General features: G+C 40.3%; 1 protein-coding gene across 9 annotated transcripts in view; it reads right to left on the bottom strand.

Moving 5' to 3' along the window:
- Window positions 1-14,908, bottom strand: part of YAP1 (Yes1 associated transcriptional regulator) — a 149,437-nt gene that overhangs the window by 40,518 nt on the left and 94,011 nt on the right. For 5 of the 9 annotated variants that reach the window (XM_017343710.4, XM_017343694.4, XM_017343687.4 and 2 more), the window contains exon 4: window positions 4,083-4,196. In XM_017343710.4, coding sequence (XP_017199199.1) covers window positions 4,083-4,196 — 114 coding nt within the window. Of the gene's footprint in view, window positions 1-4,076; window positions 4,197-14,908 lie in introns of all 9 variants that reach the window. The other 4 variants (XM_017343684.4, XM_017343698.4, XM_017343691.4 and 1 more) reach the window with 1 other exon arrangement.

Raw genomic sequence — 14,908 nt, 5'->3', positions numbered from 1 at the left:
GGATTTCAGTGTAACCCACTGTACCGCAACAGTGGCCATCAGGTTTGTCTCTAAAAGAGTAATAGCATGCAGTCTAAATCTCTTATAAATTCTAGGTGTCAAAATACGAAGCTGATTTTGGTCTTCTTAACTATAACTATATAATCTTGGGTAGATGACGATTCCTTAGATCTCAGAGTTGCTCAGATTTCGGGCAATATTTCCTAACTCTCCTAGTATTTTTTTTCCTTTAATCTCAGATGGTGGTTTTGGGAGTCATTTATAATGACTGGGTGGCTCCATGGCATTTAGTGGCCAGGAATGTCAAATGTGCTGCAGTGCACAGAGGCCCCTGCCCCCACCCCGCCATTGAGAAATGCTGATTACAGGAATCATAAATTCCTTTTCAGGGCAAATTTTGAGAGTTTTGCTTGTCATTATTTCACCAGGAAAGATTCAAAAGAACTGGCAAAACAAACAAACAAACAAAACTAGTTTTTAATGCATGGATGTCAAGAGACTTACTTCAGCAAAATTTGAATAATTAGATATGATATTATATAAAGCAAATAACTGTACAATGTTCCGGGTAATATTTAAACTTGAGATTCTTTGTGTTTGAGACTCTTTGTGTTTATCAGCACAAAATCTCCAGGAAAAAAAGTGTCTCTTAGGTGTTTTTTATTTATTTTCCTGAAGTAATTTAATGGTCTATATGATAGAGTAAAAACATTCTTAAGATGTTTTTAAAAAAGTAACCAAAAGAAAAAAACCTTTTTTTTAAAAAAAATGTTTTATTTATTTGAAAGAGAGTTACAGAGAGAGGGAGAGACAGAGAGAGAGGTCTTCCATCCACTGATTTACTCTCCAAATGACTGCAACAGCAGGAGCTGAGCTGATCCAAAGCCAGGAGCTTCCTCAAGGTCTCCCACACAGGTGCAGAGGCCCCCCACGTGGGTGCAGAGGCCCAAGGACTTGGGCCATCCTCTGCTGCTTTCCCAGGCATATCAGCAGGGAGCTGGATTAGAAGTGGAGCAGCTGGGACTAGAACCGGCACCCATGTGGGATGCCAGTGCTGCTGGCTGAGGCTTTTAACCTGCTGAGTCACAATGCTAGCCCCAATTAAATCTTTTTTCAAAGTTCAATAAATATCAGTGCATCTTTATTGCAACTTGACATCAGTTCATGATTTGTTGAAAATGACTAATAAATTCGATATAAATTATAAATATCAGACACTGATTTTCACAACAAATTGCTATTCAATTTCCTAAGATTATATTATCTATTATAGATGTAAAGCACTGATATTTTAATATTCTAAATAAAAGAAGCCAATAAAGAAAAGAGATATAAAAAGAGTTGAACAGGGTTGGTGTTGTGGTGCAATGGTAAGCTGTGGGCATCAGTTCAAGTTCCAACTGCTCCACTTCTGATCCAGCTCCCTGTTAATGCACCTCAGAAAGCAGTGGAAAATGGCCCAAGTCCTTGGACCCCTGCAACCACGTGGAGATCTGATGAAGCTCTGGGCTCCTGGCTTTATTTAGGCCCAGCACCAGCCGTTATGGCCATTTGGGGAGTGAATCAGCAGTTGAAGATCTCTGTATCTCTTGCTTTGTCTCTCAGTAACTCTGCCTTTCAATTAAATAAAATAAATCTTTAATAAAAAAGGAGTTGATGTTTGAAGGAGGTTGAGTAATAAAATTAAATTTACACTGAGGGGCCGGCGCCGGCATCCCATATGGGCACCGGTTCTAGTCCCGGTTGCTCCTCTTCCAGTCCAGCTCTCTGCTGTGGCCCGGGAGTGCAGGGAAGATGGCCCAAGTGTTTGGATACCTGCACCCGCATGGGAGACCAGGAAGAAGCTCCTGGCTTTGGATCACCACAGCGCTGGCAGGCCGTGGCGGCTATTTGCAGAGTGAACCAACAGAAAGAACTTTCTCTCTGTCTCTCTCTCTCAGTCTATAATTCTACCTGTCAAATAAAAAATTCACACTGAGGTGAGTCTTTCATTCTAAGATGCCAAAAATTACATCTACTGCATTAAGCTAAGAATTGATCAATATTTAATATAAACTTAGAAAATACAAGAAAGCAAGTTCTACAATTATACCATTTGCTTATTTCTGCATGACTCAAAAGGTCAGAAATAAAGGGATAGTTTATATTTCTTTGGCAGAGATAAATATATAATCCATTGTATAGAACTTCAGATTTAAAGAAAAACTTAAAATCCAGCAGCTAACAGCTTGTCTCTATTTGCTGTCACTCTAGATCACAGAAACCCACACATTTTTTTCTTTCCTGCCCCCCTTCAGTTACACTTGAGCTCCCTGACTGAAAAGGTCTGGAACAGATTAAAAGTCAGGCTACAAAATAAAAAGCTTTGGCATGTTGTCAAGCCTGTCTGGAATACACATACACAGTTTGCCCAAAAAGGGAAACTAAATGCAATGGGAGAATTTTAGAAAACTTTTTTGGCATATCTACTATGTATGTTTGTGCATACATATATGTTGCATGTTGACAGAAATGGTTTTTTCTTAATAGCTTTCTCCCTCCCTTAAAACAAAATACCAAGCTGTGTATACTTATTTTTCTTTCTTAAAAAAAGAAGCTTTGTTCATTTTCTGACCCCTGCAATTGGTTAAGAGTTAATCATCATCTTTCATAACCATAGGTTGGGGGCTGAACCACAGCATCATTCTTTAACATTTCCAAAATGTGGACAAGCTGAATTCATTTCATTAAGTATGATTTAAGGAAACGGGTATTATTCCAGTCCATACAAATGTTGACATTTATTAAATTTTCTACCTTACTTGGTTTCCTGTTTCAGTCACAAAGGCTTATTTAAATATTAAACAGAATCTGAAGTTGCAAATTATTAACATGCCACATGATTTTAAAATACCCAGACAGGTACTGAAACTCAAAAGGCTGGCATTTAAGCCTGGGCATCTGTCAAAATGACAGTGTCTGCCCTAACCCCACCTTTGACTTAACTTTGAATATGGAGTTCAATTAGTTCATAAAGCTAACCGTTTGTCACTTAGAAGCAAACCTGAATGCTGCTTGGTTTTTTCTTTTTTTTTTTTTAAAGGCATCCATAATACACAGGAGAACTGCTCGTAATATTTCTGATTGGGAAGTTATTTTATCCAACCAGCTCCACATAATTTTCTTTTTCTTTTTTTCCCCAGTGCTGTGTTTTGATGGCATTCACAGAGTTAATTCCTCTTTCCCGTAAGGGCCCCACAGTTGTTGTTAGGTCAACCCCTGTAAAGCTTCAAAGGTTCCGCATCCCTTCAGTCTGACCTACTCAGTGATCTGCACATTGTTTTCATTTAGTTGCATCTAGTCCAAGACGAAAGCTTCAAAACCACAATTATCTGCTCCTTTTTAGATTCATTTTCCATGGCTTTGGAAAAATATCTCAGAAACCCAACTAGACAAACTGAAAACAGTGAAAAAATATGTATATAAAAAGGCACTGAAAAACTTGTGTATCAAGTTTTATCAAAATGTGTATATTTGGGAGGGGAAGGTCTCCATGTGCAAATGGTGATTTATTCGTGTAATTCAGAGGGGGAATATGGTTTTCTTTTTGCTTCCAAGGTAAAAACAAAGAAAAGGATCCTGGATTATTTCTAAGGTGGTAGGTTTCTCTCACTTAGGACAGGAAACATTAGAGCATGCAGGCATGGAATGGTACTCATCACTTTGAAATGTTAAGGATAAGCAGACACCAGATCACTAGCAAATGCTGATATTCCAGAGTTTAGATGTTACAAGACAGTTTGAATTTTATTACATCTAGAAAGATCATTTTGAATAAGATGTCTTCCCCAAAATGTGAAAAGAATACTGATTGTTAGTTGGTTACTATGACATTTCTTCATCCCAATACAATATACCTAAGCTAAAAAGTTGATTTAGACTAAATTTCTTAAGCTTAAAATGAAAGATAGAAAAATAGTACTAGGAAAAGTTGGGTGGGCAACCATTTTTTAACACTATAAAGCAATGTAATTTATTCCTAAATTCACACACAAAAAATAGAAATCAAAAATATCTGAAAGGGTTTTGAATTGAACCTTTACCAAAACGAGGGTCAAGCCTTGGGTCTAGCCAAGAGGTGGTCTTGTTCTTATGGTTTATATAGTAAATTTCTCCATCCTGAGTCATGGCTTGTTCCCATCCATCAGGAAGAGGACCTATAACAGAAAAAAAATCACGGTTGATTTTTATTTTGAGCTCCTAAAAAAAGTGCAAAGCGTACTCATTTTTAAAAGAAAATACATCTTGACACAAAACACTTCATTAAAACAAAGATTTAAGCATGTGTTCAGAAAAGAGAGGCAAACCTATGTATTTAATTCTTCTCCACTACGAAGAAACCACCAAGTAATAAAACTCAAAGACATTCTCCAAGACACAGATGGGAAAAAAGATAAAAAAAAAAATCCTTTTGGAAGTCATGATCCAAATAATTATTACTGTTAATACAAGACAATTCATGCTGCAGCTCAGGGATTATCCCTTGTGCCCCAATCTAATCAGTTTTGTGACAGAACTTCTCTTACAGACTCCAAGGTTCTTTACCAAGGAGTGTATTCAAATGTTTTCAGACATGCAAAGTATCACAAACATTCTACTCAATATAAAGCACCCTTTAGCTAAGACTGCCAAGCTCTATTTACTTCCACTATTTGTGTGACCGGCTCACACCAAGAAAATTGTAATACAGAAAACTACAGTCCAAAAAAAGCTTATTTTTTAGGAGTCCAGGAACTACTAGGAGGAGGGGATTGTGGTTGGAAGTTTGTTGGAGGCTTGGAAAGGGTGCAGGATGAGTGCTAAAGCTGTTGGAAGGGAAATTTCTCAGGAAAAATATGTCATTCTTAAAGCCACAGAATGAGGAAACAATATCTGGGAGGTAAGACTAAGAAGAGCTAACTCTAAGAAGACTCTTCTACCTTTATGAAGGTAGGGAAGTGAGACAATTAAGCTTTTGGAGGGTAATAGCAGTAAAAAGAGGCCCAGAATGAATTACTATTTAACTGTATGCTTAAAATATTTTCTGCTAGGACTAACATGAATTGTTTATCATGTGTCAAGCACTATTCTAAGTATATTCTGTACATCAACTTATTTAATCCTGACAACAGCAAATAATATAAATGTAATAATACTTATTCTAATGAGGAAATATAGGCACAGAGTAGTTCAGTGTAATATAAGATCACAAAGCTAGCTAAGTGTCAGAAATGATACTCTAACCCAGACAGCCTAATTTCTGACCACTGCGCTCTTTTTAACTAAACTTTTCATTCATTTCCCACATTCAAGATGAGAGACTAAGTTACCTCTTGTGTAAAAATGAAACAAGTTCCTTCTTTCTATATAGGCAGTCCAAGACAGCTTCATGGGCTTTGCAGAATAGGTAAATGGTTAAACAACCACTAATACAGGCCCATGGGACCCAATGTTTAATTCTAGGCCAGCTTCATCTGTATCAGGAACAGACTAATTTGCTACTATACTGTCAAAAGTCTGCTTTGTTGAGGCAAAAATCCAGTTAGGAAATACAAACATGTAACTGGAAAGTTCTATATGCCTAGATTCCCTAAGAGGAAGGATGTGGAGCTCTGCTTACTACAGTAACCACATCCAGAGTTAGAATTTGCTGCAGGCATCGCAAGTTTAACCAGAAGGAAAATGGGGAGCAAAACTGTTTTAACACATATAAATCAAATCTCATCACTCGTTTCAATTTCACTGTGGGCTCTATTTCCTCACCAGGAAGATAGAACTTCAAAACTGAGTACTAGTGGTTTGCTACTACCTTTATTTTTTTTTTCTTTTTTTTTAATCTTTTATTTAATGAATATAAATTTCCAAAGTACGACTCATGTGTTACAATGGCTTCCCCCCCATACCGTCCCTCCCACCCACAACCCTCCCCTTTCCCACTCCCTCTCCCCTTCCATTCACATCAAGATTCATTTTCGATTATCTTAATATACAGAAGATCAGCTTAGTATACCTTAAGTAAGTATTTCAACAGTTTGCTCCCACACAGAAACATAAAGTGAAAAATAATAGATGATTTTTTTTAAATGATGATGAAATCAGATCAGACCTATTGTCATGTTTAATCCCAGTGAGAGTCAAGTTGGGAATTGATAATTTCTTTCTTTTTTTTTTTTTTTTACAGAAGATCAGTTTAGTGTACATTAAGTAAAGATTTCAGTCGTTTGCACCCCCATAGAAACACAAAGTGAAATATACTGTTTGAGTACTCGTTATAGCATTAAGCCTCAGTGTACAGCACGTTAAGGACAGAGATCCTACATGAGGAGTAAGTGCACAGTGACTCCTGTTGTTGACTTTACCAATTGACACTCCTGTTTATGGCATCAGTAATCTCCCTATGCACCCGTTATGAGTTTCCAAGGCTATGGAAGCCCCTTGAGTTCTCCGACTCTTATCTTGTTTAGACACGGTCATAGTCAAAGTGGAGGTTCTCTCCTCCCTTCAGAGAAAGGCACCTCCCTCTTTGAAGACCTGTTCTTTCCACTGGGATCTCACTCACAGAGATCTTTTTGCCAGAGTGTCTTGGCTTTCCATGCCTGAAATACTCTCATGGGCTTTTCAGCCAGATCCGAGTGCCTTTAGGGCTGATTCTGAGGCCAGAGTGCTATTTAGGACATCCGCCATTCTATGAGTCTGCTACTACCTTTAATTGCAAAGACAGTGCAATTGTAAAATGCTTTTAAAAGTTCTAAGTTCCTAAGATACTAAGTGATTATACAACCTGAGGAACTGGATACATATCTATGCCTTTGGGAGCCTCAACCTAGCAACCCCAAGTGACCTCATTATAGTCTAGCTTCAGTATATGGATTCTGCATTACACTTTAAAGTTTACACACACACACACACACAGCAGCAGCGGCAGCGGTGGCGGTGGCGGCGGCAGCAGCATTCTCTATTTCAGCTGAGTCAGAACCACACGAGTTGTCCTGGATACAAACCAACCTTCCTTCCCTATCTGCTTTACCCACTCCATCCCAAAGACTCTTCATTCTGACTGATTTGTCCCCCAATTACCTCTAAGAGCTCACCATCAGTACCTACCACCTCTTTTTTCAAATTGCTACAGAACTGCTTTCCTGGTTGACTTACTTCTCATCTCCCCTCACTCCACTGTCTTCTGTCAAAAGGTCACCAGGATTTTCTCATTAAAATACTTCCTAATCAACTTTTACGTTACTCTTGCCTTACTAAAATTATTTCCATTACTCCATAATATCAAGAGGAAAATGCCCATATCTCTTACCAGTTGTATTTATTTCTTTCGCTTTTTTTAAAAGATTTATTTATTTATTTATTTATTTGAAAGTTAGAGTTATACAGAGAGGAGAGAGGCAGAGAGAGAGAGAGATCTTCCGTCCACTGGTTCACTCCCCAAATGGCCACAATGGCCAGAGCTGGGCCAATCCAATGCCAGGAGCTTTTTCCAGGTCTCCCACACAGGCACAGGGGCCCAAGCACTTGAGCCATCTTCTGCTTCCCAGGCCATAGGAGATAGCTGGATTGGAAGCGGAGCAGCTGGGACTCGAACTGGCACCCATATGGGATATTGACCTGCAGGTGGCAGTTTTACACACCATGCCACAGTGCTGGCCTCTAGTTGTATTCATTTCTTAAGTCTTCTTCAGATACTCGAAAGTCCTATCAACTTTTTATTTATTTATTTATTTATTTATTGACAGGTAGAGTTAGAGAGAGAGAGAAAGGTCTTCCTTTTTCCGTTGGTTCACCCCTCAAGTGGCCGCTACGGCGGCGCACTATGGCCGGTGCACTGCGGCCGGCACGCTGTGCTGATCTGAAGCCAGGAGCCAGGTGCTTCCTTCTGGTCTCCCATGCGGGTGCAGGGCCCAAGCACCTGGGCCATCCTCCACTGCCTTCCCGGGCCACAGCAGAGAGCTGGACTGGAAGAGGAGCCACCGGGACAGAATCCGGCGCCCCGACCAGGACCAGAATCCGGGGTGCCGGCACCACAGGCAGAAGATTAGCCTAGTGAGGCCGCAGCGCCTGCCCAACTTTTTACAAAATCATGGCTTCTCTGCTGCTTTCCCAGGCGCATTAGCCAGGAACTAGATCAGAAGAGGGGCAGACAGAACACGAACTGGTGCCCGTATGGGATCCCAGTGCCACACACAGAGGCTTAGCCTGCTGCACAACAGCTCCAGCCCCAGGGCATCATTTCCTTACAAAACACATAGATGATCTATGGCATTCTTTTCTCTTTTCACTAGTTTTACAGATTGTGTTGTACTGATAAACCATAATTCGATCTTTTTCCCCAGTGCTGGCTATCAAAGCTGTCCCCCACCCTAGCCCATCCCTTTTTTTTTTGAAAACCGTTGGAAATAATAGCGTGATACACAATCTGTGGATCAGTGATTGTAGCAGCACCTCCACTTCGGTTTCTAGTTCCATTACCACCATAGCACAAATAATGGTCACATGTTCACATTTAAATCTACTGAGTCGGTTCATTTGCTAGGCTCTTCTTTTTTATCCCCATTGTACAGATGAACCCAGTGACATTCAGGGAGGTTTAGTAACTTGCCTAAAGTAGACAGTAAGTTCCAAGCCAAGTAGACTCATGGTAGAATTTCCGCTTTTATTCTTAACCCACACAACTTGCTACTTCTTAAAGATATAAAGATATACCCCAAAACTTATACCTGTGTTTCCATAGCTTAAATTTCCAAAGTAGAATAGTGACTTTACCCCTTTTATAACTATGTTTTAGGCTTTAAGCATTACTTTCATTAAAATATTAGACTTTAAAAGTTGAGTTCAGAAAACTTTTTAATAATACAATTTTGTATCTCATAAACAATCAGAAAAAAACCTCTAAATGCAGAAATTTTGGACATGAATATATACAGGAGAGGCAAGTCCAGTACAAATAAACAGTGTTGTCACTAACGACAATTTTCTCACCAGATTACCAATTAAAGAACTAAATAATGTGCATATGAAATATAGTAATTCTACTGATAAGTTTTTAAAAAGATTTTTATTTATTTGAAAGTCAGAGTTACAAAGAAAGGTAGAGCCAGAGAGAGAGGTCTTCCATCCGCTGGTTCACTCCCCAAATGACTGCAATGGCCAGAGCTGAGCCAAGAGCCAAGAGCTTCTTTCAAGTCTCTCACATGGGTGCAGGGGCCCAAAAACTTTCCCAGGCCATAGCAGAGAGCTGGACCAGAAGTGGAGCAGTCGGAACTCGAACCAGCACTCATATGGGATGCTTGCACTGCAGGCCAGGACTTTAACCCGCTGTGCCACAGCACTGACTCCGATAATTTTATAAACATATATGTCAAATATACATGCTAAACAGGAAAAAAATCTTTATGTAAATATTTATGTCTTTAACACTGTCTGGGTAAAAATATAAAGTTATATGGAAAGAGATGGCTCAAAATTTAATGCTATCTCCTAAGCTGTTGGCCAAAGGTAAGGAATAGTTTAAAATAGCTTGCACCACATTTGAATCTTTAGCAGTAGAAATTAGTGGAGAGATAGCTGAAAAGTTACACAACTGAGCTAAGCTGCTGAGTAACCACGAAAAGGAGAGTGTGCAGCAGTGATATATTTTCTGAATTACCAAGTTGAACAGGCTGCTGAATGTCTGGCTAAAAAAAATCTATTTGGGCTAGAATTAGAGGGGAATAAGGTCAGTAAGCCTAAGGGAGAAAATATGGACTTCCCACAATAAATTTATAAGAGAAGATCATAGATAAAAATAAATTTAGAATGTCTAAGTTCAACTCACATTTTGATTTTAGTGTGCTATAAATATTATAACTTCTCCAGGATGGAGTTTATAAAATTAAATAAATTTGTTTTTTTAAAGATGTATTTATTTAGAGGTGGGCATTGTAGCATGAGTAAAGTCACCACCTGTGATGCCAGCATCCCATATGGATGCTGGTTCATGTCTTAGCTGCCTCACTTCCAATCCACTTCCGTGCTAACGGCCTGGGAAAAGCAATGGAAGATGACCCAAGTGTTTGGGCCCCTGCACCCATGTGGGAGACTTGGATGAAACTCCTGACTCCTGCCTTCATCTTGGCTCAGCCATGGTCATTGTAGCCATCTAGAGAGTGAACCAGCAGGTGGAAAATTTCTCTGTATCTCTCCCCCCCTCTCTCCAGCTGTGACTTTCAAATAAATAAATAAACCTTTTAAAAAAGGGAGATAAAGATGTATTTATCTATTTGAAAGGCTGCAACAGTAGAAGTCAGGCCAGGCCAAAGCCAGGAACCTGAACTCCATCAGGGTTGCAGGGACCTAAGCATCTGGGCCATTGTCTGTTGCCTTCCCAGACCCATCAGCAGAGAGCTGGATCAGAAGTAAAGCATTTGGTACTCAAACTGCCGTTCATACAGGATTCTGGTGCAGCAAGCAGCAGCTTAACCAACCAACTGTACCACAACACTGCCCCATAAAATACATTTAAGTGGCAATATTTTATTTAAATAAGATGATCTAAAACAGTGGCCTCAAAGCTTCATATGCATCAGAATCACATACATGTTGCTGAGTCAAACTCCTATAGTTTATGATTCAAGTATTGGGCCTAAAAATCCTCAGATGATCCTCATACTGCTGGTATAAATAACACATTGAGAAACTTGATTTGGGTAGGGGGAGGGGGCAATGGGGAGGAGAACAATGGGATGTGCTGATATGCTGGGCCTAGCAGTTAAGACACTGTTTGAGAAAGTGGAAGAGAGGTCCCAAGATGGTGATATAGCAACATGACTATCCGAGTCATGTGGGACAAAATAGTTAAAAAGGAAAGAAGATACACACTGGAGATACAGCCATGGGAATTTCCTGACAGGAAGCCCAGGAGACCAACAGAGACTGGGGAGGTCCAAGCCAAAAGAGCAAATAAGAAAGAAAAGTGGTTGAGGCTCAGACCAGGGAGGTTGGTGCCAGCCCCAGCAGATCAGGTGAGATTGGAAATCACAGGTCTAAAGAGCTGCAAATAGCAATGGGAGGGAGAGCTTGGTGAACCACTTTTGAAGTCCCATGCAGGGAAAAAATAGAAGGTACAGAGGAACAGAGCGGTCAGGCACCCCCCTACCTACCTCCATCTGCTCCCTCTCCCCACCTGGACCTGCAGTGGGCTGGGAAAAGCCATTTTGTTTGTTTACATTTTTTTTTTTTTTTTTTTTGACAGAGAGGACAGTGAGAGAGAGAGAGAGACAGAGAGAAAGGTCTTCCTTTTTCCCTTGGTTCACCCCCCCAGTGGCCGCTGCGGCCGGCGCACTGTGCTGATCCAAAGCAGGAGCCAGGTGCTTCTCCTGGTCTCCCATGTGGGTGCAGGACCCAAGCACTTGGGCCATCCTCCACTGCCTTCCCTAGCCACAGCAGACAGCCGGACTGGAAGAGAAGCAACCAGGACAGAATCCGGCGCCCTGACCAGGACTAGAACCCGGTGTGCCGGTGCCTCAGGTGGAGGATTAGCCTAGTGAGCTGCGTCGCCGGCCTGTTTACATTTTTGAATGTAAGCAGGGGATTGCTGCCTTTGCTTCTCGTGCACACGCCCATCAATTTTGGGGCCACCTTACCAAAACCCCCACCCAGGAATGAGGACCACACATATGAATTTTTTCCCCACCATGCAAACTGTACAAGTCCTGAATATTGAAAACTTGAGCCTGTTCCATCCACCACTGAGAAGTGAGCTGGGCTCCAGTAGGTGAGGATCTGTGCATTCCCTTGCAACACACAGACACATAGCAACTTATAACAAAGAGGAACCTCACCACAAGAAAATCTCCACAGATTAGAGATACAATTAGTTAAGCAGAGCGAAATAAACCTGAACACATCAGAGGTTAACACCAGGGTATCCCACAACCTTGAGGAAAAGAGCGAGTCACACCAACAGAAGGGAACAACCTCCTCTAACAAAAAAATCAGAGGAAAGCTACAAAGCCCCACTGGGGCCTTAAACTGGATACACATTACACTCAGGAATACTGAACAGAGCACCCAGGCCACATCCATCACACACCACTTGGAACTCACTAAAGTATAGACATCCCAATAAATCACAGAGACACAAATTAGAAAAGCAACCAGACAAAAAAGGAAAAAATACACAAATGCCAAAAAACAAAGGAAACACCCTAAATAAGAATAAGGAAGACACTATGAGCCCCCAAAAAAGAACACTACCACTCTTCAATAACAGAAGGTGAAGATGAAGAGATTGAGGATATGCCAGAAACGGAATTCAGAAAATTAATTATCAGATTACTTAGAAGCAATAAGAAGCAAATTCATGATCAAAATGAAAAGTTCTCCCAATAAACTGAGATATTAAAGAATTCAGAATGAAATACTAGAAATGAAGAATTCAATAGATCAAATAAAAAATGCAATGGGAAGACTTAACAACAGAATAGGTGAGACAGAAGAACTAGAAGACAAATTTTTGGAAATATTAAAGTCAGACCAAAAGAAGAAGAAATCAGAAAACTAAGAAACATGTTTGGAGATCTAAAAGATACTATCAAACGACACAATATGCAGATCCTAGGAGTTCCAGAAGGCATGGAAAGAGAGAAAGGATTAGAAAGTCCTCTTAATGAAATAATAACAGAAAACTTCCCCAATCTGGAATAAGAGACATCCAAGTATAGGAAGTACACAGAACTCCAAAACAGATGAGACCAGAAAAGATTTTTAACACAATACACTGTAGTAAAACTCCCCACAGTAAAACATAAAGGAAATATCTTAAAATGTGCATGAGAGACATGCCAAATCACATACAGAGGAACTCAATTAGACTCATTGCAGACTTCTCATAAGAAACTCTACAGGCAAGGAGAGAATGGTGAGATATATTCAAAGTCCTAAGAGAAGAAAAAACTGTCAACGCAGAATACTGTACCCTGCAAACCTCTCATTTATGAATGAAGAGAAATAAAGACTGTCCACAACAAACAAAAATTGAAAGAATTAGTAACTACCCGCCATACCATACAAAAGATGTTCAAGGATGTGCTACTCACAAAAACACAGAAATAGTAACATCACAACAAAAGAACATGAATGCAGAAAATGACCCAGAAAAAAGTACAAAGATGACCCAAAGTAAAAAAAATTGGGACTCTTAATGAAAATATTGCAGGGCAAAGTCAGTACTTAATAGTCACCCTGAATGTAAATGGTCTCAACTCTCCAGTTAAAAAACACAGACTGAATGAATGGATTAAAAAAGAAAACCCATCTATTTGCTGCCTACGAGAAATACATCTTTTCTTTTTTTTCACAGGCAGAGTTAAACAGTGAGAGAGAGAGACAGAGAGAGAGTTATAGACAGTGAGAAAGGTCTTCCTTCCATTGGTTCATTCCCCTAATGGCCGCCACAGCTGGTGCTGCGCTGATGTGAAGCCAGGAGCCGGTAGCTTCCTCCTGGTCTCCCATGTGGGTGCAGGGACCCAAGCACTTGGGCCATCCTCTGCTGCCCTCCTGGGCCACAGCAGAGAGGTGGATCAGAAGAGGAGCAACCGGGACTAGTACCTGGTGCCCCAACTGGGACTAGAACCCAGGGTGCTGGCGCCCCAGGCGGAGGATTAGCCAAGTGAGCCATGGCGCTGGCCCAAGAAATACATCTTACCAACAACAATGCACACAGACTGAAAGTGAAAGGAAAAAGATACTCCATGCTAACAGAAATAAAAAGAGCTGGCTTAGCCATCCTAATATCAGACAAAACAGACTTTGTTAGGAAGAGTCACAGATTCGTGCCTCCTCACACAGGGCACCATAAATGTTAGGAAAAGCAAAGAATAGAGAAGAGGCAGTGTACGAATTTACAGCCAGACCAAATTTATTCAAAGAAAAACTATTCATACCAACTGCCAGGGTGCACACTGATGGAACACGTGGCAGAAGGCCACAATCCCCAGGGACCGGGACTTTTTATATTTTATATTTTAGGAGGGTTAGGGATGGGGTAGGATGGGAGCAGCAGGAGGAAAGGAATTCCTGGAAACGGGTGGGAACTTAAGAACCTGGAAAAGAACTCAGGGTGCAGGATGAAGGCAATGGGGAGTGAGACCCAATTGAGATTCAAGGGCAAGGAATAAATTCCAATGTTTATCTATCTTTTGGGCAATGAGTAAGAATGCCTGAGGCTTATGTCTTTGTTCCATCAGATTTTAACACAAAAACTATTAAGAGACAAAGAAGGACATTATATAATGATTAAAGAATTACATCAACAGGAATATGTGACTATTATAAATGTATATGCATCTAATTAAAGGGCACCTAGCTATTTAAAAGAAATGTTAAGGAATTTAAAGGGAGAAATAGACTCAAATAAAACAGTAATGGGGGATTTCAATACCCCACGTTCAGTAACAGACAGATCAACGAGACAGAAAACCAACAAGGAAACAACAGAGATAAATGACACTATTGACCAAATGGACTGAACAGATATCTACAGAGCCTTCCACCCTATAGCCACAGATTGCACATTTTCTCAACACGCCATGGAACCTTTTCTAGGATTGACAACATGCTAGGCCATAAAGCAAGTCTCAGCAAATTCAAAAAAATCGAAATCATACCATGCATCTTCTTAGACCACAATGAAATGAAGCTGGAAAACAGCAACTCAGGACACATGGAGGCTGACAACATGCTCCTGAATGAACAGTGGGTCATAGAAGAAATCAAAAGAGAAATAAAAAAATTTCTGGAAAAATGAAGATGACAATACAACATAACAAAACTTATGGGATACAGCAAAAGTGTTAAGAGTAAAGTTTGTAGCAATTGGTGTGTACAACAAGAAATCAGAAAGGCA

The sequence above is a fragment of the Oryctolagus cuniculus genome, chromosome 1 (genome assembly GCF_051225735.1).
Source record: "Oryctolagus cuniculus isolate XC-2025 breed Fujian yellow rabbit chromosome 1, ASM5122573v1, whole genome shotgun sequence".
Classification (NCBI taxonomy): Eukaryota; Metazoa; Chordata; class Mammalia; order Lagomorpha; family Leporidae; genus Oryctolagus; species Oryctolagus cuniculus.
The sequence above is the reverse complement of the archived record's forward strand: the minus strand, read 5'-3'. Positions and strand labels throughout refer to the sequence as shown.